The 24288-nt window shown below is 40.7% G+C and overlaps 1 protein-coding gene across 2 annotated transcripts in view; it reads left to right on the top strand.

Annotated features, from left to right (window-relative positions):
• The first annotated feature begins 8509 nt into the window (after positions 1 to 8509).
• VWA5A (von Willebrand factor A domain containing 5A) overlaps positions 8510 to 24288 on the top strand; it is a 29738-nt gene continuing 13959 nt past the window's right edge. The window contains exons 1-11 of one of the 2 annotated variants that reach the window (XM_086385103.1): positions 8510 to 8539; positions 9511 to 9555; positions 11905 to 11962; positions 12066 to 12268; positions 12857 to 13079; positions 13201 to 13376; positions 13665 to 13779; positions 18300 to 18469; positions 18724 to 18812; positions 19454 to 19598; positions 23201 to 23280. In XM_086385103.1, the coding sequence (XP_086241229.1) occupies positions 11920 to 11962; positions 12066 to 12268; positions 12857 to 13079; positions 13201 to 13376; positions 13665 to 13779; positions 18300 to 18469; positions 18724 to 18812; positions 19454 to 19598; positions 23201 to 23280 (1244 nt within the window). In that variant the 5' untranslated portion in view covers positions 8510 to 8539; positions 9511 to 9555; positions 11905 to 11919. Of the gene's footprint in view, positions 8668 to 9510; positions 9556 to 11904; positions 11963 to 12065; positions 12269 to 12856; positions 13080 to 13200; positions 13377 to 13664; positions 13780 to 18299; positions 18470 to 18723; positions 18813 to 19453; positions 19599 to 23200; positions 23281 to 24288 lie in introns of both variants that reach the window. The other variant, XM_086385104.1, reaches the window with a different exon arrangement.

Genomic DNA, 24288 nt, shown 5'->3' with positions numbered 1-24288 from the left:
ATGTCTCATATATTTCCACATTAGACAGTTTTTAATGTTAATTTTGACTTCACCATTGAAATCTATTTGGGACTGTGTTCACATGTACAAATGTTTCCCACTTGAATATATCTTGGAAAGTAGAAACTATACAATTGTAGCATTCATGATTGCAAGATTCATTAGTAAATAACTGAACATAGTCCCATCTGGGACAATTAAAGCTTTTCCTGGGACTTACCTGGTGCTACAGTGAATAAGAATCCATCAGCCAGTGCAGGGGACATGGGTTTGATCCCTGATCTGGGAAGATCCCACATGCTGAGAGCAACTAAGCCTGTGAGCCACAACTACTGAGGCTGCCCTGGAGAGCCTGTGAGCTGCAACTACTGAGCCAGTGCAGCACAACCACTGAAGCCTGTGCACACGCAGCGCTTGCTCTGAAACAAGAGAAGCCATTTCAGTGAGAAGCTCGTCCACTGCAATTAAGAGTAGCCCCCACTTGCCGCAACTAGAGGAAGCCTGCATGCAGCAATAAAGACCCAGCACAGCCATAAATAAAGTAAGTGAATTATTTTCAAAAAGAAACCAGCTCCTCTCATACACCTGAGGGCAGGAATGAATGCAGATTCTCAGTGAGGCAGGAAGATCAATGCCCAGATTACCTGGGCCTCTCTTCTTTGCCCTTCTCTGTGTCCCTTGCCCCAACCTCCCTGGAGCCCAGCTCCCCTCCCACTTCCCCTCAAAAAACAGAATCTTTTCCTAAACACCAGGAACTCTGGAGGCCAAAAAAAAAAAAAGGAATAATTATTCATCTAAAGCAGTGTCTGTGTCACTTATCAGCATGATTAGGTGCAGAGCTCTGTGAGCCAAACAATTTTAAGAGAAGAGTATCCTCTAAGACTCTGTCCCCTGGGTTGGGGTACCATGGACAAGTCTAGGACTGTGTTGTTTCTGGTCTCTCTCATGGACACTTATTTTCCTTTTTTTCTAAATGAAAGTATGATAGCTACCTTCCTCTGCTCTACTTGGAATACCCTTCAGTTTGGGAGTGAGAGACCATAGGCTAATACTCCTTACTACCTGAGACCTGGATGGTCTGATTCCTGCCTGTGGGATATGTATTCTAGGTAACTGAATACATAGCTCTTTATCATGATCCCCATAGCTGAAATAGCTCTTCCTAACATCATCTTTAAGAGAAAGGCACAGAGGGTCAACCCGAACCCTGCGGCACACACGTAGGCAGAAGATCCCCTTCTGCCTGTTGGAACTTAGTGAAGGTGACGATTGCAGTGTTTACGGGTGGAGAGTCTCTATACAGCATCTCTATGGTCCATGCCTGTATTGCACTCAGATACTTTTGATGTCACTTGGCTTCCCCATTCCCTTCTTTATCAGATGTCTTTCTGAGGTGTGGACTTTGACCTTCACGACAGACTCTGATCTGTAGAACTGGGCGGTGGCATTTTGCTACATTCTAGCCCAGGATTTCTTGATTATGTACCTCTCTGGAATGCTGAGATGGTTGGATAGCATCACCGACTCAATGGACGTGAGTTTGGGTAAACTCCGGGAGTTGGTGATGGACAGGGAGGCCTGGCATGCTGCAGTCCATGGTGTCGCAAAGAGTCGGACGTGACTGAGTGACTGAACTGAACTGGAATGCTACGGAAATTAAAAATTTCATTTTCCAACCCCAGATTTGCATAATCAGACAACTGGGGTTAGAGGGAGCCACTTTAGCTCTACCTCCTCTCCGACAGGTAAAACCTGAGGACGGTGTGAAGCTCTCACTGTGACTGGACTCTGGACCATTTCCTTTTTGCATTTTCACAGTATCCGAGGGATCTAAAACCCCACATTTGATTTTGGTAGAAATCTCTACAAGATGTTGCTGCACATTACCATTTGTAGGATAAATACCAGCAAAGCATAACAGTCATGCAGACCAAGTGTAAGAACGTGTTTTCACTCCACCGACCACGGCTCCCTTCAGACTAAAGCAGCTGTGTCTGGTGGAGCAGCAGCAAGCCCAGGGTGCCCATGGGGGGTGCCAGGCACTGTGGGTGGTGGTAGAGTGGGCACTCTCCCTGGTGGCTTGTACTTAGGACAGTGAGAGCAGGGTTTGAAGGGAGCAGCGGTTCTTTCCAAACCTGAATGCCCCAACAGAAAGCTTCAGAAGGTCATAGCTTAAAAAGAGCTAAAAAGTTGAAAAAAGGATGAAAAAACAAAAACCACTTCTCTAGTGCCCAGGCTTTTCCCTAGCTCACATGACTTTAAATGTTCTTCTTTCCTCTACCTTGAGACAGCACCTAAACCATGGCTTTTGGATAAAGGAAAAGAGGAAGAAGAGAGATGGCATCTAAGTCATTCTCTGTGTTTACTCTTAGTGCTTGTCTCTCTGTGTAACTTCTTGATCTCTAAGTTTTATTCCACTTCAGAAACTTTCCCCAAAGAATCAAAGGAGGGTGACAAGTATAAAGTCAATAAAATCTTCTATATTGATATCCCCAAAGCAGCAGACGAGTTGATTTTCACATAATCCTAATAACCCAAGTCCTATATTATTTTCTGTCTAAGGATTAAATAAAAATATCTCCTAGAGGTACATGTACCCCTTAGTATTTTTTTTGGATGACTGCACCATGCCAGTGGTGGAATATGTGCTCAGTTGCTCAGTCATGTCTGACTCTTTGCAACCCCATGCACTGGTAGCCTGCTAGGCTCCTCTGTCCATGGAGATTCTCCAGGCAAGCATACTGGAGTGGGTTGCCATGCCCTCCTCCAGAAGAATTTCCAACCGTGGTGGAAAATAAATTATGTAATTATCTGTATGGGAATAAGATCAATGATTTGCTTTGCCCCACAGAGAAGGATTTGATATATTTGAAATAATTATTCTAAGTCAAATAGCACATTAACAATTATGTATAGGGACTTAGCTCACCTTTAATTCAACAAACATAAGTTAGAACACAGAGCGAATCACCTAAATTATCTCCTTCCACATGAGATATGTGCCTGGCATAACTGTGAAGACATTGCTTTATCTCATTTCACTTTGACTTATCCATGTTACAAAAAGAATATGAGATAGTTTGAACACTTCTCCTTGCCTTTGAATTACATTTATTGTTTTTTGCAATCTGGTAATGGCACCCAACTCCAGTACTCTTGCTTGGAAGATCCCATGGATGGAGGAGCCTGGTAGGCTGCAGTCCACGGGGTCGCTAAGAGTCAGGCACGCCTGAGCGACTTCACTTTCACTTTTCACTTTCATGCATTGGAGAAGGAAATGGCAACCCACTCCAGTGTTCTTGCCTGGAGAATCCCAGGGACGGGGGAGCCTGGTGGGCTGCCGTCTATGGGGTCGCACAGAGTCGGACATGACTGAAGCGATTTAGCAGCAGCAGCATCACCCCTCAAGATAATTTTGCAGCAAATTACAAATAATTTTTAGTTCCAAACAAACTACTTGCATGGTGAGACAGTGACACATACACACACTCAACTCACAGGATCATAATAGTCTGTTATGAGATTTATTTTACTAAACATTATTCACAATATGCGTGATTCATGGGGTGGTAGAGGGCTCATATAGGTCTTAGGGATGCTTGAAGCTTTGTGTTTAAAATTTGTGTATTTTAACACAAAAAAAATTTTTTTAATGAAAATAAAAAATAAAATATTGACTCCAGTATACCTTATACAATAATTTTGCTAGAAGATATATAAGGAGAACAGATGTTTATCTGTAATATTTTATTTTAAGGAGAAGCAAGAATACTGTGTCAAATATCTACTCTTCTAGTACCATAAATCATATCTTTGAGGACTCATTTCTTTTCATTAAGAGCTGATCTCTTAGTCAAATTCAAGTATAAAAAATAGTATTATGAATAAAATTCACATGCTGTACATCAGATTCCAGAAATTTATCTTATAACTTAAAACTTTTTAAAATAGTCACCATATAAGGTGGTTGATGTGTTAATGTGATAATCATCTCAAAATATATCAAATCATCAGTTTGTACACTTTAAGTATGTATGTGTGTGTACTCAATTGCCCAGTCTTGTCTGACTTTCTGAGATCCCATGGACCATAGCCCACCAGGCTCCTCTGTCCATGGAATTTTCCAGGCAAGAATACTGAAGTGGGTTATCATTTCCTTCTCCAGGGGGTCTTCCCAACCTGTAGATTGAACCCTTGACTCTTGCATCTCTTGCATTGGCAAGTGGATACATTTAAACTTGGGCTACCTGGGAAGCTTACACTTTAAGCATACACAATATTTATTTGTCAGTTTTTTGTCAGTAAATCTAGGGGATACACCCAATCTCATTTTGGGATTTTTCTAGGAAATGAAAAACTTCTTATATAAATTAGTGTATCTTACCTCTTTTTCAGGCCATGAATCTCTAAGCTGGAGAAAAACAAAGTATTCTGATTGAATTAGGTATCTGGTGGTGATTATTTTATCTTACATCTGAATATCCCTTTGTGTCCTTCAGCCTAAGTGAATTCTCCCTACTTCTGAAGACAGTTTAAAATTCACCCTTCCCTAAAGACTGCTGTTATCGCTATAGACAGTAGTGGTCTGCCTCATCTCTGAAACTCAACCAGCTCCTACCACTTTTTATAATGACTTGTTGGTCTCCTCAGGGATGGGTTTGATACATTAGGAGTGATGGTTCTAAGTCAAAGAGAGCACTGGATATGGTGCTTCACTCATTCAGCAGTTGGTCAGGATGAACCATGTGTTGGCCAGTCCTCTCCTCACTAGACTGCAAGGTTGTGAAGAGAATGATGCTGCATCATCTTTCAGTGTGCTCATCTGTAGTAGACATCCTCAATACTTGTTTTGCCCATGTTCTGTGACTTGTGGGATCTTTGTTCCTCAACCATGGAGTGAAACCAAAAGTCATAGCAGTAAAAGCACTGAGTCCTAATCACTGGACTGTGAGAGAACCTCCAAAATACTTGATAAATAAATTTAAAAGGTTCCATCATTTGTCATTTACAATTATGTGACTGAATTTTTTCCACTCCTGGACATATATTCAGAAAAGACAAAAACTAATTTGAAAAGATACATGCACCGTCATGCTCACAGTAGCACTATTAAAAATAACCAAGACGTGGTTCAGTGGTAAAGATTTCCACTGCCAAGTAGGAGATGTGGGTTCGATTCCTGGGTCAGGAAGATCCTCTGGAGGAGGAAATGACAACCTGCTCTAGAATTCTTGCCTGGGAAATCCCATGGATAGAGGAGCCTGGCGGGCTACAGTCCATGGGGTCACAAAAGAGTCAGACATGATTTAGTGACTAAACAACAGCAACAAAAAGACATGGAAGCAACCTAAATGTCCATTGTCAGATGACTATATGAAGAAGATGTGGCATACATAATATATACAATGGAATATTGCTCATACATTAAAAAAGAATGAAAAATGCCATTTGCAGTAACATAGATGGTGTTAGAGATTATTACATTAAGTGAAGTAAGTCCAATAGAAAAAGACAAATATGATATCAGTTATATGTGAAATCGAAAACAACTATACAAATGAACTTATTTACAGAACAGAAATAGGCATAGAAAACAAACTTATGGTTACCAAAGGTTTGAAAAGTGAGGGATAAATTAGGAGTTTGGGATTAATAGCTACCCACTACTACATATATGTGAGAGTTGGACTGTGAAGAAGGCTGAGTGCCAAAGAATTGATGCTTTTGAACTGTGGTGTTGGAGAAGACTCTTGAGAGTTCCTTGGACTGCAAGGAGATCCAACCAGTCCATTCTGAAGGAGATCAGCCCTGGGACTTCTTTGGAGGGAATGATGCTAAAGCTGAAACTCCAGTACTTTGGCCACCTCACGCAAAGAGTTGACTCATTGGAAAAGACTCTGATGCTGGGAGGGATTGGGGGCAGGAGGAGAAGGGGACGACAGAGAATGATATGGCTGGATGGCACCACCGACTCGATGGATGTGAGTTTGAGTGAACTCCGGGAGTTGGTGATGGACAGGGAGGCCTGGCGTGCTGCGATTCATGGGGTTGCAAAGAGTCGGACACGACTGAGCGACTGAACTGAACTACATATAAAAATAGATAAACAACAAGGACCTACCATATAACACAGAGACCTATACTCAATATTCAATATCTTGTAATAATTTATAAAGGAAAACAATGTGAAAAAGAAAGCATACATATATGTATATAACTGAATAACTTTACTGTATACTTGAAACTGATACAACATTGCAAATTAACTACATGTCAACAAAAATTTTTAAGGGAGAAAGAATAGTTATATAATTTTGGGGTAGGAATAAATTTATGTAATATTTGAATTATTCTTATATTTTTTAAATTAAAACTTTATCCACGTCTTACTTAAAAAATATGACTGGAAATATACCACTATAGTTTAAAACACTTAAGAGAATATTACATTCTTTCTTTTACACATTCTATTTCTTCATCATTTTGTTCTAAATATGTATCTGATATTAGGCTATATTAATTGCATTGTTCAAGAAATATGATATTACACAGGTTTCCACTTGTAAAAAGAATATTAGAGGATATATTCTTACAAATATTCAGGCCACTAAACCCCAGAAATCAGAATTCCTTGAGGGACACTTGCTTTCATATTTCTCGGCATAAAATACTTGAACTGAGAACAGAAGTCACATTCATTTAAACCTGCTTCTTAATGTAAAGATGAAAAGGAATAACTGACATCTTTCCTCTTAAAATGATGAGATTAGGGAAAGAAAAGATACTCAGCTAGTTTCAGAGGAGGAAGGTGAGTTTCATAGTCACAATGTTCATGTTGTACAGGAATTAAAACAAAAAGATTCTAAATTAACTCCTGATTTTCCCGTAAGCTAGAGGTTCTGATGTTTGCAGGCCACCGAGCCACAGGAGTGGAGAGAAGAGCCTGTGGACACCTGTCTTAAACTCAGATGTGTAGTGTCCACTTAATGCTTAGTTAAGTCCCGTAGTGTCTAATGTGTGAATTAGTGTGTGACATCATCAGCCTCTAAAATAGAAATTTTAATACTAGAAATATTTTTATACACAATGGACAATGCACAAAATGTCGTGTTTAATTTGTATGGCAATTCTTAGAAGTATTTATTACTTATTTTTTACAGGTTAAAACATGAGCTTAGAGAGCCTCTCTGATGGATCAGATGGTACCCTGTGTACTGAAACAAAAGGTATTTGACTCGTGATTCAGTGCTGTTTCTGCCACTTCTGTGTTAATGGCTCCCTTCTTTAAAAGGGGGCAATTATTTGACAGTCAACTTTGATTTTTAAAAAATTATATTCTAGACCCGTGCTGTTGGATATTATAGTCACTAGCTAAGTGTGGTCACTGAGCATTTACAATGTAGTATGATTTTAGGTATAGTGTAAATATAAATACATTATTAATTTCAAAAATTTGTACACAAAAATGCAAAATGCTTCATAAGGAGTTTTACATCATTATATGTTAAAATATAAGTTTTTGTATATACCATATTAAATACAGCATTAAATTGATTTCAGTTACTTTTTTTTTCTTTGCTTTTAAAAAATGGGCTTCTAGGACATTATAATCACTCATGTGACTGTATTATCTTTCCTTTTCTAATTTTTTTTTTCTTTTTAGTTTTTGGCCATGTGGTATGTGGGATCTTAGTTCCCTGGCCCTGGCACATCACACCTGCACATCTTACACTGGAAGGGTGGTGTCTTAACCACTAGACCACCAGGAAAGACCCTGCATTATCTTTCTATTGAGCAATCATGATCTAGACTTCACTTTTGAAAAAATACTTTTCAATTCTCATAGTTTTAATAGTAGTATGTAGTACATGGAAATGTTTAAAAATGTAGCTTTTAAATTGCTAAATTGCTTTTGAATTCCAAAATGCACCTAAGGCCTGAATGAGCACAAATATTCTCAGTTATTTGCACTGTTAGCCCCCAGCATTTGATTTTATAGTCAGAATGAAAAACCCACAAGTAACTCATGACTGGAAGACTTGGTCTGTGGGTGCCTTTCCTTGGCTCCTCATTTTCCCCACATATTGTAGGAGGGGATACAATCTTGGAACAAATGACTCAAATGAAAAGTGAATCAATGATATAAAACCAATATAGTTTGGGGCCTAGCACAGTAAGAATGAAGAAATGCTAATTCAGTCTATTACAAAAACATGTAATTTTTGATGTTAATGTAGTTTCTTACAGTGTTTTCATTAAAAAAAAAAAAGAAAAATCCCTTCCCTTTGCCTCTCCTCTGATTGTTCCTTCACTGAGACCAGACAAGGAAAAAGAAAAGAAAACAAACGTTCCAGGGTTGAGGACTTGAACCAGAGAGAAGTGAAATTTTCAATATTCTGTGTAAGAATTTTCCATCGATCCCTTAGTCACGTAGTCACTACCTTACATCCGGTCCCTAGGAGGGGGCGTGGCTTCCTGAAAATTCTGTCTGCAGCTGTTTTCTGCCTGCAGCGACGCAGAGTGCTGGGAACAGCTGGAGGTAAGTGACTAGGGTGCCCGCGCCGGCGCTGAATGGCACCCTTGCTCCTGAGGATTGAGACCTGCCTCTTCCAACTCCCTTTCCCCATCTTTAAATCTTTCGGGGCTCGTTTTAACTGCAAGCCCAGGGTAGGGAACTTAGTCCTAGAGTGCGATGCCTTGAGGGTATCTGTGGGTTTGGTGGTTCTGGGGAATCTTGCTGAATGTGGAAGGGGGATGTAGCCATCTCCGGATAATCCCAAGACCCCTCTTTCTACCTCACTTCTCTTTTACTTCATTTTACTTTTGGTCAGCTTCTCTCGTTCTTTCTTCCTTCCTTTGTTTCCTGTGGACACTTGATGCTTTGTCAATTTTATGTGATTTTATGCTGGGGAAATGGAGCTTCAAGCCCTCTCTCTCCAAGTCCCCCCACTCCCCGCCCCCCACCCCCTCCCCAGTCGTATTGCAGCCCCTAAAGCTTTCTATATAAAAATTCAGATCCCTTCCGTTAGTATTTGGATGCTGAAATTTTAGGACTGAATAAGGACTCAGTCACTCTCCGTTTCTAGAGGAGTCCCGCTTTCACCCACTCCCCCGGATTCCGGGTTCTCCACTTCTCCCCTGCAGCAGGCTGCAGGGGTGTGACCCACTGCGCCACCGCCCGCTGCTCCTTCCCGCCCCCGCTCTGCCGGGGCTCCTGCATTCCAGAGGGTCCGCCTAGCATGAGGCCCCCCGCCCCCGGCTCAGTGAGCCATCCTCTGCTCTCCCTGCTGCCTGGGATTCAAGGCTTTGACCTTGGCCAGCCCCTGTGGCCAGTCTGCCTACCTGTTGCTGGGTGCATTTCTGAAGTGCCTTCTTGAAGGAAGAACTAATTCTGACGCAGCATCATTTATTTGGGGAAGGGTAGGGGAGAGGGTTCAGGAAATCAAATGTCTGGCAAAGAGGGATTTGATCTGGGGTCATAATCAGAAAATAGTGTTGTTTTCTTTATAGGAGACGTCTCTCTGCTTCTCTCAACCCATCTGAAAACCACCCTGGGTGAGTATCACCTAATTTTGGAGCATGGGCGGCCTGACATCTGACGCAGTTTCTTCAGCTGTTGTACCCGGTGTCGGTGTCCTTCTCCTGCTTTAAGCTCCCTGCTGGTGTGGTTAGAAATTCTTCCTGCCCCCAGCTCCAGCCTGTTCTACCAGGGAATTTAGCCCAGTCAGGAGTCTGCCTGGAAACCTCTCCTCCCTCACAGCTGCTACTGCGCTCTGTGTTTCTCTGTCAGATAGTGTGCTATTTTACCATGCTCAGTTTTTACTCAGTTCCTCAAAATAAAAACAGACACGGAAGGAAGAGCCTGTTTTATTGGCTCTGATTTTTGAGGAGGGGCACCATGATAAGAAACAGGATTGCTATCATCTGGAGGGGCAATCTGGACTTTGCTCTGGATTGTGGATAGTGTGTGATATATTTTAAATGGTGATTGGGATGAGCATAGATGGCCTCGAATACTTACAGGCAATCTCACAAATGCTTGGGTTCAGAAAAGTTCCAGGGCATCTTCAATGGTAGAACCAGCTCCACCTGTTACTTCTCTGCATAAAGGAATCATAATGTAAATCACAGTATATGTAAATACATTGATTTCTTTGTTAACATGTCACATGAAATGGTTGTCTAAGGTTATAGTAAAACTTGGAAGATATGTTTAGAATGGCCTGATTTAAAATAGAGGACATGCTACATGTAGCATGAAATATACATATATATATATACACATATATATATATACTATATATATACACACACACACAACAAATAGGTGATTCCCAGGTGGCTCAGTTATAAAGGATCACCACTATCAATTCAGGAGATGCAGGAGACAAGGATCCTTGGGTGGGGAAGATCCCCTGGAGAAGGAAATAGCAACCCACTCCAGTATTCTTGCTTGGAAAATTCCATGGACAGAGGAGCCTGGCGGGCTACAGTCCAAAGCACTGGACACAACTGGGCACAAACATGTGTACAAACCACACACACACAAACAAATGTATCATCAACAGGAGAATCCATCAGCAATTTCAATGATGAGCCACAAAAGAAAAGCTATAAGGTAATTGCTCCAAATTGTAAGGGGGTCCATTTTGAATTTGGCAGCTTCCTACTTGTCTGAATAGCATGATCAAAGTAACAGCAGAGGTCTATTTAATAGTAGTAAAAGGAATAATAGAAACAATACTTATGTCTATTAACATTGATTAACTGTTTCCTATAAGTCAGGCACTGTTCTAGGAACTTCACACATACTAATTCATATGTGCATATATGATATACAGGTATTATGGTTTTCATTTTAGCAAGAGAATACTGAGATTCAGAGGGGTTAAACTAATTACACTGATTCAATATATCTAACAAGTGGTGTATTAAATATGCTTTGGAAAAAACTGGAGCTAGCCTTTGAACAAGCCTCAGGGTTTTTCAGAGATTTCCTATTTAGTATATACTCAAGGCAATGGCACCCCACTCCGGTACTTTTGCCTGGAAAATCCCATGGACGGAGGAGCCTGGTAGGCGGCAGTCCATGGGGTTGCTAGAGTCGGCCACGACTGAGCAACTTCACTTTCATTTTTCACTTTCATGCACTGGAGAAGGAAATGGCAACCCACTTCAGTGTTCTTGCCTGGAGAATCCCAGGGACGAGGAAGCCTGGTGGGCTGCCGTTTATGGGATTGCACAGAGTTGGACACGACTGAAGCGACTTAGCAGCAGCAGCACTGAACCTTACAGGTTCCCCACCTGGGTCTGACATTTAGAAGGAGCCTTACTACTGGGTTTTCTCCAGTGGTTTAGATGGTAGATAATCAGCCTGCAATGCAGAAGACTTGGGTTCCATTCCTGGGTCAGGAAGATCCCCTGGAGAAGGGAATGGCAACCCACTCCAGAAGGGGTTGCCTAAAGGGTTCCATAGATAGAGCAGCCTGGTGGACTACAGTCCATGGGGTCACAAAGAGTCAGACACAACTGAGCAACTGACTCTTTTCTTACTATTAGCAACTTTTTCACCTATCCAGTCTTTTTTCTAGGCTCCTTCCTCCACCATTATGCCAGAGAGAAGCAAATATAATGCTGGTACTTGAGTGATTGGGCTTGTCTGGTGGCTCATCTGATAAAGAATCAGCCTGCAATGTGGGAGACCTGGGTTCGATCCCTGGATTGGGAAGATCCCCTGGAGAAGAGAACAGCTACCCATTCCAGTATTCTGGCCTGGAGAATTCCATGGATTATATAGTCCATGGGGTCACAAAGAGTAAAAACGACTGAGCGACTTTCACTTTCATTTTCTGAGTGAATAGTTCCCAGCATGTTACTCTGTTTATCATGTGTTTTTTTCCACAGTATCCCTGTGTCACCATGGTGCACCCAGGAGGCCTCCTAACCCCCCGGGAGAAGCCAGGTAAGTCTGACTCATAACTCTTACTTGCCTTTGTACCTAACCTGGCCTACAGGAGGCATTCAATTACATTCTGTTGAACTCTTGAACTCTGGTCTGTCTCCAGTGCCACTGAAGAGCATCTCTGTGACCTTGTCCATCTGTGAGTTTGTGGCTGGTGTGTCTGCAACCTTAAACTACAAGAATGAGGAGGAAGTTCCTTTGGAGGCTTTCTTTATATTCCCCATGGATGAAGACTCAGCTGTCTACAGCTTCGAGGCCATGGTGGATGGAAAGAAAATTAAAGCAGAATTACAGGACAAGATGACGGTACTGAGGATAAGTATATTACCTCCTTCCTCCTTTCCCTAATGCATACTCTTCAGGGTCTCTAGCAAATGCAACTTCACAGAAAATGCTGATGTTGAATGCTCTTTCCTCTATTCCCCTCTAACTGCTATTTTCCTAAAATCATTTGGAGGGAAAGTCAATAAGAGTCACTTAAGGTACAGCTGTGGGGATTTCCCTGGTGGCACAGTGGATAACAATCTGCTTGCCAATGCACGGTCATGGGTTCAATCTCCGGTCTGGGAAGATTCCACACGCCACGGGGCAACTAAGCCCATAAGCTGCAAGTACTGAAGCCCACATGCGAGCCTGTGCTCCACAAGAGAAGCCACCACACTGAGAAGCCCAAGCACCACAGTGAAGAGTAGTCCCTACTCACCACAATTAGAGAAAGCCCGAGCAGGCAACAAAGACCCACTGAAACCAAAAATAAAAGCAAATAATAAAATTTAAAAACAAAGTACAGGTGTGAACTTGGCAATACCAGTCACCGTTTCTCCCTGCTAGTCTTTGTCTTCTGTACCCTGTGTACCTTCACCGACTGTGTTGGCTTTCTTTCTCTGTCCTCAGGCACACACCAACTATGAGAACGCCATCATCCGTGGCCACCAAGCCTTTCTGTTAGAGGAGGACATGTGCTCCAGGGATGTGTTCTGTTGTAACGTGGGGAACCTCCTCCCCGGGTCGCAGGCAGAACTCACCTTGAAGTATGTGCAGGAGCTGCCCCTGGAAGCAGACGGGGCTCTGCGCTACGTGCTCCCTGCTATCCTGAATCCTCGGTACCAACTCTCTGGTCAGTCTCCTCTCCCTCCAAATACTCCTGGGGGAGTTGATGTAATTGGGGAAACCCCTTCAAGGCTGTAGGGTGCTAGAAAGTGTGGGAGGGAACACAGAACTAAAATAACTTTTTTTAGGATGTTCCGAGGACAGTTGCCTTAATATGAAGACTCCTGTAGTCTCTTTGGAGGACCTGCCCTACACAATCAGCATGGTGGCGACCATCAGTTCCCAGCATGGCATTGACAGGATTCAATCCAACTGCTCCTTGAGTCCTATTGAGTACCTTGGAGATAACAAGACTTCTGCTCAGGTAATTCACAAGAGAGCATTATCATTGCTGGTACCCTTTTCCTTTAGATCCTGACCTTGGTCCTCACTCACTTCTTCCTCCTTATTTTTTCTTATTAACCCAGAGGGGATCACACTGTGCTTCCTCCTCACCACCCTCCTTTAATCTCCCTAGCCTTCTCTCTGTTCTTGCTCCTGCTCTGTGTTGTTCTCCTTCGTGGAAGAAGCCTGTAGCCCTCAGCACTGACCTCAGCCCTGGGCAGAGGCAGCGATAGTCCTAACATGGCATCTTTGTCTGTTCCCAATTCAGGTTTCCTTGGCCGATGGACACAAGTTTGATAGGGATGTGGAGTTCCTGATTTACTACAGAGCAGTGCACACCCCTAGTGTAGTCGTGGAGATGGGAGAATCTACCACAAAGTCAGGTATTGTCTTTCTCTCTCGGCGGGTACCTCCTGAGGAGTAACTTGCTGATTTGGAATTATCTTCAAATTATCCTCAGTTTTATTGCCTTCTATCCAGTAGTGGGTGAAACATTGAAACAGCTTACATTATGATGTGAAAGAAATGGTTAAGTTCAATGAATATCTTGTGGTTATATCTTTTAGGGAAATCTAAGTACATCAGTACATAATTGAACCGAGGACATGAACAAATAATTCCCCAGAGGAAACACTAGTTTACAAACATGTGACGATGATCAGTCTCTACAAAGGCAAATAAAAATAAAAGTAATAATGTGACATTTTCACTTTTCAAGTTATCAGAGATTTCCAAATGATGCTTTAAAAGGTGTGGTGAATTTGGTACTCAGAGATTGCCTGAACCAAAATAATTTGGTATCAAGCTTTTGAGGGGAAATGTGGCCATAAGCGTCAAAATAAATGTTTATTTTGGTAATTCTAGGTTTGGGAATCTTACATATGAAAATAAATCTAAATATAAGTAAAAATATGGATTGAAAAGTTCTCTTCTCTTTTAATTTAATCATATCAAAGACCGGTAAGCAATCAAAATGTCTTACAGTGGTTAAATTCACTATGCTAGGTATATTTGATGAGTTACCATGTAACTACTAAAATAATACACATCAACAGATTGAAATAATATGCAAATAAGGTTTCCAAACATTGTTAAAGTAAAAATGAGTTGTAGAAGTAGATTACCACTAGGAAATAATCTATGCATGGGGAAAAACCATTTTAAAACAGAGAAAGTATGCAAGAAGTAATTGTGATTAGTTTAAAAGTAAGTTTACTTTTTAGATCTAACAGTTTCTCTTGGTTTTGATTCATATACCTTCACGTAATCTCACCTGGAATTCTTTTTTTTTTTTTTGTGGTAAATTTATATAATCAACTTTACCTTTGTAACTATTTTTAAGTATAAAATCCCATTGCCTTGCATACATTCACCTTGCTGTTCAACCATTACCACCATCCATCTGCAGATATTTTTCATCTTGTCCTAGTTACTTAATTTCTGAGACTATGTTTAGTTTCTTACTGCTTAGTTATTATTATTATATTATAATATATTATATACAAATTATTATTGTAATTTCTTTAATGTGTCTTCTTTGGGGGACTTCCTTTGTGGTCTAGTAATTAAGACTTTGCCTTCCAATGTAAGGGGTGTGGGTTTGACCCCTAGTCAGGGAGCTAAGATCCTACATGCCTCGTGCCCCAAAAACAAAAATATGAAACAGAATCTATGTTGTAACAAATTCAGTAAAGTCTTTAAAATGGTCCATATAAAAAAAAATCTTTAAAAAATATTAATAGCAATTTATCTTATTTTCTAAATTTTTCTTAATATATGTGTACTTTTCCTTATAATTATAACTGGTATAACCCATATCCATCTCTTGTTCTGTGGGGCCTTCTTGGGCTGCCAGGCCACTGGATTGCAGGGACCTCAAAGAGGTCTACAGCAGCTCCTCTTCCAGGAAGCTCTGTGCTCCATCTTTGTACATTAGTTGCCTGGCTTTGTCCTTTCCTTTTGGGGAGTTCCCCCTTGAGTGCCCCTGAAATTCTCCTGCAACAGTGACCTGGTCTTTGTGTGAGTATGTGTATGCTCATATGCTCAGTTGTGTCTGATTCTTTTCAACCCCAGAGACTGTAGCCTGCCAGGCTCCTCTGTTCATGAAATTTCCCGGGCAAGCATACTGGGAAATTCATTTCCTTCTCCAAGCTATCTACCTGACCCAGGGATTGAACCCACCCATGACTCCTGTGTTGACAGAGGGATTCTTTACTAATGAACCACCTGGGAAGCTGGACCTCATCTTTACTCAGTTATTTTAATCCCCTGGAGAAAGTTCTATGATGTTGAATCTCAAGTGATAAGGATTGAAATGTCAAGCCCTCTTCTTGCAAGCTCTATTAGCCATAGGAGGACTTCAGGGGACGCTTTACAAGTCTAGAGAATCCCGTCCAGCAGGGCCATTCACATCTTGCTTTCTAGATCATGTATTTGATCAAGATGACATGCTATTTCCATCCATACAAAGAAGCAAATGACAACTGACTGGTTGACTCACTAAAACAGTTTGTAGTTCGACCAAATGAAGCATACCACTAGATGACAGAAATGCATAGGCTGTACTTTCCATATTAAGAACATGATATTTTTAAAAATAGGATGTATAATGTAATAAAAATAATCACATAAAACAATTTATAAATAATTTTATAAAACTATTCTTAATCTAAGTTGAACCATAGGCTGAGTTCCTTAAGGGTATTACATCAGACTTCCCTCACTTAACTCTTAAAATAATATTAAAAAATTTTTTTATTGGAGTATAATTGATTTACAATGTTGTGTTTCAGGTATACAGCAAAGTGAGTCAGTTACACATACACATATATACACTCTTTTTTTGGATTCTTTTCCCATATGGGCCATTACAGAGTACTGAGCACATTTCCCTGTGCTATACAGCAGGTTCTTATTAGCCATCTATTTTATATATGGTAGTGTGTATGTGTCAATCCCAGTCTCCCAGTTTATCTATCTCCCCCACCTTATCCCCTGGTAGACATAAGTTTGTTTTCTACATCCATGACTCTACTCATGTTTCTTAAAATAATCTTGAGGCAGGTATTACTACTTTGATTTCACAGGAAACAGGATAGCAAGCAGAGGAGCTAGGATTTGAAATGCCTCATTTAAAAAAGAGGAACTTGAGACTCTGGAGATGAAAATAATTTGAGCCATGACGAAAGAATAATGGTAAATGAAATATATATATAGTATTTCCTATGTGTCTGGCATTGTTCTAAAGTTATATATTGACTCATTTCATTGTTGTGGTAACCTCTCTGACCTCTTAGTACAGTGCCAGTCCCACTGTAAAGAGTTGTCTCTCAGAATGGAAAGTAATCTACCTTGCTCATTAAAAAAAAAAAAAAAAAAAGCTACTCCTTTATATCCAGAGATCCAGGATTGTATAAAAGTTATTTTTGAATCAGTGCTCTATCAAGTATTTGCTGAGCCACACCCATTTTATTTGGAAGCCATTTTGGTTATTGAGATATCTCAGAGGTAAGAGGTTAAACTGAACCAGATCTTGTTAACATTCTGAATCCTGGGGTACTGATAATTTAAAACTGTAATCCTAGAATCACTTTATAAAAATGGGATGCTGGAATTTAATTCTGTGTCTTTTTATATTCTCTGAACAGTAAAACTAGAGTTGGTATAACCCACCCATTCTTATTTCATCTCCTGTATCTGTTTTCACTTGTTCCTCAAAATAGAATCACAGCTCTGGCTTTTGCAACTTGGTAACATAGGCTAGACGCCCATGATCTCTTCCATACCATTATTTGGATGATGCTAGTATTAGAGTGCAACACACATTTACGTACCTCTCTTTCTTTGTTCTGGAGAGTATCATAAGTGCTTTGTACCCAAATGAAGCACAGATGGATTTCCTTGTCCTGTATGACACTCATTACACTCTCAGCTCTTGTAAATTGTCAGCATAAAAATTATCCACACAGTCATCATTGTTTTTTTTCAAAGCTGTAATTAAGAATTAAGGACAGGCTTTCCTGGGGGCTCAGATGGTAAAGACTCTGCCTGCAATGCCAGGAGACCTGGGTTCGATCCCTGGTTGGGAAGATCCCCTGGAAAAGGAAATGACAGCCCACTCCAGTATTCTCACCTGGAGAATTCCATGGACAGAGAAGCCTGGCAGGTTACAGTCCATGGGGTGGCATAGAGTCGGAGACAACTCAGCGACCAAAAGTTTCTTTTCCCTGGTGGCTCAGTGAAAGAATCGACCTGCCAATCAGAAGATACCAGTTTGATCCCTGGTCCAGGAAGATTCCACAAGCCACAAAGCAACTAAGCCCATGTGCCACGCTATTGACCTTGTGCTACAGCTATTGACCTTGTGCTTTAGAGCCTGGTAACTGCAGCTACTGGGCCTGCACACCCTAGAGCCCATGCTGGGCAACAAAAGGAGCCACTGCAAGAAGTCCATGCACCACAACTAGAGAAGGCCCACGTGCAGCAGCCAAGACCCACACAGCCAAAAATAAATAAAAAAGTTATTTAGAAAAAATAGAATTAAGGACCCCATGTAAATAAATTTCCCTTTGATTTGATGTGAAGATATCAAATAAATTAGCCTGATTCCTCTGACAAATCCTGGGACATTTTAACGATGTATTTCATTCCCAACTGCTAGGCGATTTACATCCAGATATAGTATTTTAATATTGCTTGTATATAGTAAATTCTACCCTCTTTCATATCTGTAACACATCTGTATCTTTTATATGTTTGTAACTCACCTCAAACTCTTTGCCAGCAGATATGGTATAAAGATTAAGCTGTTTTAGATTTGTGTTTTCTTAGCTCCTTAGGTAACTCACTACAATTGATTCTTGAGTTCCCTTTTTCTTACCACGTCTTTATTCTTTCTGAGTAGATGGTGTGTTGGGAGATCCAGCTGCAATGGTGACTTTCTACCCGAATATCCCAGAAGCTCAGCCATCAATTGCCTGCGGAGAATTTATCTTCCTCATGGACTGCTCAGGAAGCATGCAGAGCCCCATAAGTAAACAGAGTAAATCTCAGCTGCGCATAGATGTAGCCAAGGTAAAAGTAGTTTCTTTCTTTTCCTGGTCACTTGCTCAAGTGGGAGTGAATCTTGGGGATTAAATTAGGGTCCATTGGAGCTATAGGTCTGTTCCCCATCTGAGTTACGGTTAACATGACTACTCTGAGGTTAGCCTTGGAATAGAAGGGTCTGGGGGAATGAAAGGGTGAAGACACATTCCTGAGTTAGATTAGCAGAGTCATGTGATTGAGAGGATCCTTTCTTACTGTCTTCTCACATGGTCTTCCTTCAGGAAACACTGATTTTGCTTCTGAAGAGTTTGCCTCTAGGCTGTTATTTCAACATCTATGAATTTGGATCTACTTATGAGGCATTCTTTCCGTAAGTTTCCAGAAAGTCCATAGAGAATTCAAAAAGCTACTTTATACAATGAAATATTACTGAAAAGGAACAGATTTGAGTCAGTTGTTGTGACTCCTTTCTCCCCTTACACTGAGTAAAGTAAGTCAGATAAACAAGTATCATATATTGATACATATGGAGTCTAGAAAAATGATATTGATGAACCTAGTAGGGAACAGATTTGTGGACACAGTGAGGGAAGGTGAGGGAGGGATGAATTGAGAAAGTAGCATTGACAGTATATACAACATCATGTGTAAAATGGATAGTCGGAAGTTTCTATGTAACACAGGGAGCCCAGCCTGGCACTCTTTGATGGGTGGTATGGAGACAGGGGAGGGAGGGTTAAGAGGGAGAGGATATATATATATAAAACTATGACTGATTCATGTCGTATGTCAGAAACCAACACAACATCAACGCAATTTTCCATCAATTAAAAAATAAATAAAAAATTTAAAAAGGCTACTTTAAAGAAAGGACTAAATTGTTAAAGGGGTTGCTGCAGAATTGACTTTGGCTTTGGAGATTTCAAGTTAAAGTTGTTTACAGTTCAGGGACTTAATACTGGGCTATGTCCACCAGCCTTCATTTCACTGGGGAGTGTTTGTTTTTCTCAGGAATAGTGTGAAGTATGCTCAGAGTACCGTGGAGGAGGCACTGCGGAGAGTTAAGCTTATGAGGGCTAACCTCAGGGGTACGGAAATCTTGACAGCACTCCAACACATTTACAAGCAGCCTTCTGTCCCAGGCCACCCCCTGCAGGTAAGAGTTGAAACAGAGATCAAAAAAGGGATGGAATGGAATCCCTGTTCAAGAATCCATAGCTCTGGGCTTCATCACAGGATTGTTGAAAAGTGGTAGTCATTTAGCCGTGGGCTTCCCAGGTGAAATGGTATAGAATCATTGGTGGTAGAGCCTCAGTGGTATAGAATCCACCTGCTAATGCAGGAGGCTTGGGTTCAAACTCTGGGTCAGGAAGATGCCCTGGAGATGGAATTAGCAACCCACTCCCGTATCCTTGCCTGAGAAATCCTGTAGACAGAGGAGCCTGGCTGGCTATAATCCTTGGGGTCACAGAAGAGTTGGACACGACTTAACGACTAAACAACAACAAAATTTAGCTTTATGTCCTGTAATAAAGAGACTAAGACGAGGCATTTGATGGAATTCCTCTCCCTTAGCTCCATGCTATGGACAATGGATGAAGGAAGCTCTTTTGGGAAGTGCGACAGAAGCCTTACATGAAACTAGCAGAGGAGATGATGAATATTCTCAGGGTTCTGATCAGACCATGTGAGGGATGTGAACATTAGGAACCTCATACCTGTCTGAATCACAAAAACCATAATCACAGAAAGACTAGCCAATCTGATCACATGAACCACACCTTGTCTAACTCAACGAAACTAAGCCATGCTGTGTGGGTCATGGTGGAGAGGTCTGACAGAATGTGGTCCACTGGAGAAGGGAATGGCAAACCACTTCAGTATTCTTGCCTTGAGAACCCCATGAATAGTATGAAAAGGCAAAATGATAGGATACTGAAAGAGGAACTCCCCAGGTCAGTAGGTGCCCAGTATGCTACTGGAGATTAGAGGAGAAGTAACTCCAGAAAGAATGAAGGGATGGAGCCAAAGAAAAAACAATACCCAGTTGTGGATGTGACTGGTGATAGAAGCAAGGTCCAGTGCTATAAAGAGCAATATTGCATAGGAACCTGGAATGTCAGGTCCAGGAATCAAGGCAAATTGGAAGTGGTCAAACAGGAGATGGCAAGAGTGAACGTCAACATTCTAGGAATCAGCAAACTAAAATGGACTGGAATGGGTGAATTTAACTCAGATGACCATTATATCTACTACTGTGGGCAGGAATCTCTTAGAAGAAATGGAGTAGCCATCATGGTCAACAAAAGAGTGAAATGCAGTACTTGGATGCAATCTCAAAAATGACAGAATGATCTCTGTTCGTTTCCAAGGCAAACCATTCAATATCACAGTAATCCAAGTCTATGCCCCAACCAGTAACGCTGAAAAGCTGCTGTTGAATGGTTCTATGAAGACTTACAAGACCTTTTTGAACTAACACCCAAAAAAGATATCCTTTTCATTACAGGGAACTGGAATGCAAAAGTAGGAAGTCAAGAAACACTTGGAGTAACAGGCAAATTTGGCCTTGGAGTACGGAATGAAGCAGGGCAAAGGCTAATAGAGTTTTGCCAAGAGAATACACTGGTCATAACAAACACTGTCTTCCAACGACATAAGAGAAGACTCTACACATGGACATCACCAGGTGGTCAACCCCGAAATCAGATTGATTATCTTTTTGTAGCCAAAGATGGGGAAGCTGTATACAGTCAGCAAAAACAAGACCGGGAGCTGACTGTGGCTCAGATTGTGAACTCCTTATTACCAAATTCAGACTTAAATTGAAGAAAGTGGGGAAAACCACTGGACCATTCAGATATGACCTAAATCAAATCCCTTATGATTATACAGTGTAAGTGACAAATAGATTTAAGGGACTATATCTGATAGACAGTGCCTGATGAACTATGTGACATTGTACAGGAGACAGGGATCAAGACTATCCCCCTGGAAAAGAAATGCAAAAAAGCAAAATGGCTGTCTGAGGAGGCCTTACAAATAGCTGTGAAAAGAAGAGAAGTGAAAAGCAAAGGAGAAAAGGACAGATATAAGCATCTGAATGCAGAGTTCCAAAGAATAGCAAGGAGAGATAAGAAAGCCCTCCTCAGCGATCAGTGCAAAAAAATAGAGGAAAACAACAGAATGGGAAAGACTAGAGATTTCTTCAAGAAAATTAGGGATACCAAGGGAACATTTCATGTAAAGATGGGCTCAATAAAGGACAGAAATGGTATGGACCTAACAGAAGCAGAAGATTTTAAGAAGAGGTGGCAAGAATACACAGAAAAACTGTACAAAAAAAGATCTTCACTACTAAGATAATCACGATGGTGTGATCACTCTTCTAGAGCCAGACATCCTGGAATGTGAAGTCAAGTGGGCCTTAGAAAACATCACTACAAACAAAGCTAGTGGAGGTGATGGAATTCCAGTTGAGCTCTTTCAAATCCTGAAAGATGATGCTGTGAAAATCCTGCACTCAATATGCCAGCAAATTTGGAAAACTCAGCAGTGGCCACAGGACTGGAAAAGGTCAGTTTTCATTCCAGTCCCAAAGAAAGGCAATGCCAAAGAATGCTCAAACTACTGCACAATTGCACTCATTTCACACGCTAGTATAGTAATGTTCAAAATTCTCTAAGCTAGGCTTCAGCAGTATGTGACTGCGAACTTCCAGATGTTCAATCTGGTTTTAGAAAAGGCAGAGGAACCAGAGATCAAATTGCCAACATCTGTTGGATCATCAAAAAAGCAAGAGAGTTCCAGAAAAACATCTATTTCTGCTTTATTGACTATGCCAAAGCCTTTGACTGTGTGGATCACAATAAACTCGTGGAAAATTCTGAAAGAGATGGGAATATTGAAGAGGAACTAAAAAGCCTGTTGATGAAAGTGAAAGAGGGGAGTGAAAAAGTTGTCTTAAAGCTCAACATTCAGAAAACGAAGATCATGGCATCTGGTCCTATCACTTCATGGGAAATAGGTGGGGAAACAGCAGAAACAGTGTCAGACTTTATTTTTGGGGGATTCAAAATCACTGCCGATGGTGAAATCAGCCATGAAATTAAAAGATGCTTACTTCTTGAAAGGAAAGCTGTGATCAACCTAGATAGTATATTGAAAAGCGGACATATTACTTTGCCAACAAAGGTCCGTCTAGTCAAGGCCATGGTTTTTCCAGTGGTCATGTATGGATGTGAGAGTTGGACTATGAAGAAAGCTGAGCACTGAAGAATTGATGCTTTTCTACTGTGGTGTTGGAGAAGACTCTTGAGAGTCCCTTGGACTGCAAGGAGATCCAACCAGTCCATTCTAAAGGAGATCAGTCCTCGGTGTTCATTGTAAGGAGTGATGTTGAAGCTGAAACTCCAGTACTTTGGCCACCTCATGTGAAGAGTTGACTCACTGGAAAAGACCCTGATGCTGGAAGGGATTAGGGGCAGGATGAGAAGGGGACGACAGAGAATGGCATCACTGACTCGACAGACATGAGTCTGGGTGAACTCTGGGAGTTGGTGATGGACAGGGAGGCCTGGCGTGCTGCGATTCATGGGGTCGCAAAGAGTCTGACATGACTGAGCAACTGAACTGAACTGAACTGACCTGTCTAAAGTGACATGAGTCTCTGGAATGAAATAGTTGAGGTTTTTGAAGGGCAAGTTCTGGTGTCTTTAAATATACTTCAGAGACTTGATGGATGTTTTCTTTCTACAGGTTTTTGTCTTCACGGATGGAGAAGTTACTGATACATTTACTGTCGTTAGAGAAGTTAAGAGCCACCGTCTAAGGCACAGGTATGACTTAATGTGCCTGGACCCACATAATGTCACATGCAATCTAGTGCCACCTATTAACAGTGTTCATATTCCTTTCAGACGACAGAATGATTCAAGTATTTTAGTTTTAATAGTGAAAATATTTTTCTATTTAATCTACTTCTTACTAAAAGAAAAAAGTAGTTTTCTAAATAATATCAACAACACAATGAAATCGTTATCTTGTGGTGTCTCTAAACCACAATGGAAACAAAAACTGAACAGTAGGATTTTTTCTTTATTATAAACATTGCAATCAAAATAGTACAGAAAATTACACAACTTTAAATATACAGCTGGGTGAATTATCAGAGCGACACACATGTGTAACCACCACACAAGTCTAGACCCAGAATGGTTCCTACTTCTTTATCCATTTCCATCACATCCTAATTTTATTCTCTACTCATTTTTTTCCTCTCCAAAGAGGAAATAAAATAACACTGTGGATTATTTTTGCTTGTTTTTGAATGAAAATAAATGAGTTATGCAGTATGTTTTTGTTTTTTTTTCCCTTTTTTTAAATTATTATTATTATTTTTACTTTACAATATTGTATTGGTTTTGCCATACATTAACATGCATCTGCCACAGGTGTACACGTGTTCCCCATGTATGTTTTTTATTTCTGTGTATCTGGCTTTGTTCCCTCAGCTGTGTGTTGAGATTCATGCATATTTTGCATGGAGCCATAATTTTCATTGGTATATAGTATCCCATAGGGTGATTATACCATAATTTATTTATTGATTCTACTGCTGATAGTCTTTGGTTTAGTTGTTAAAAATTAGACTTCTTTGAACATTCTTTAATTCTTTTACATGCATTTTTTGGACACGAACATGTGTATACATATATATGAATACATACATACATATCTATGCTCATATAATATAGAATTCAAACACACTGACATAGTTGTGAAATTTTGGGGGTATACCAAATAGTTTTCCAAGTTATTGTGCTAATATAATACATACCAGCATT

This window comes from Bos grunniens, chromosome 29 (genome assembly GCF_055505025.1).
Source record: "Bos grunniens cultivar Pamir isolate PY7600 chromosome 29, Bosgru_T2T1.0, whole genome shotgun sequence".
Classification (NCBI taxonomy): domain Eukaryota; kingdom Metazoa; phylum Chordata; class Mammalia; order Artiodactyla; family Bovidae; genus Bos; species Bos grunniens.
Note: the sequence above shows the minus strand (reverse complement) of the source record. Positions and strands in the feature narration are given on the sequence as shown.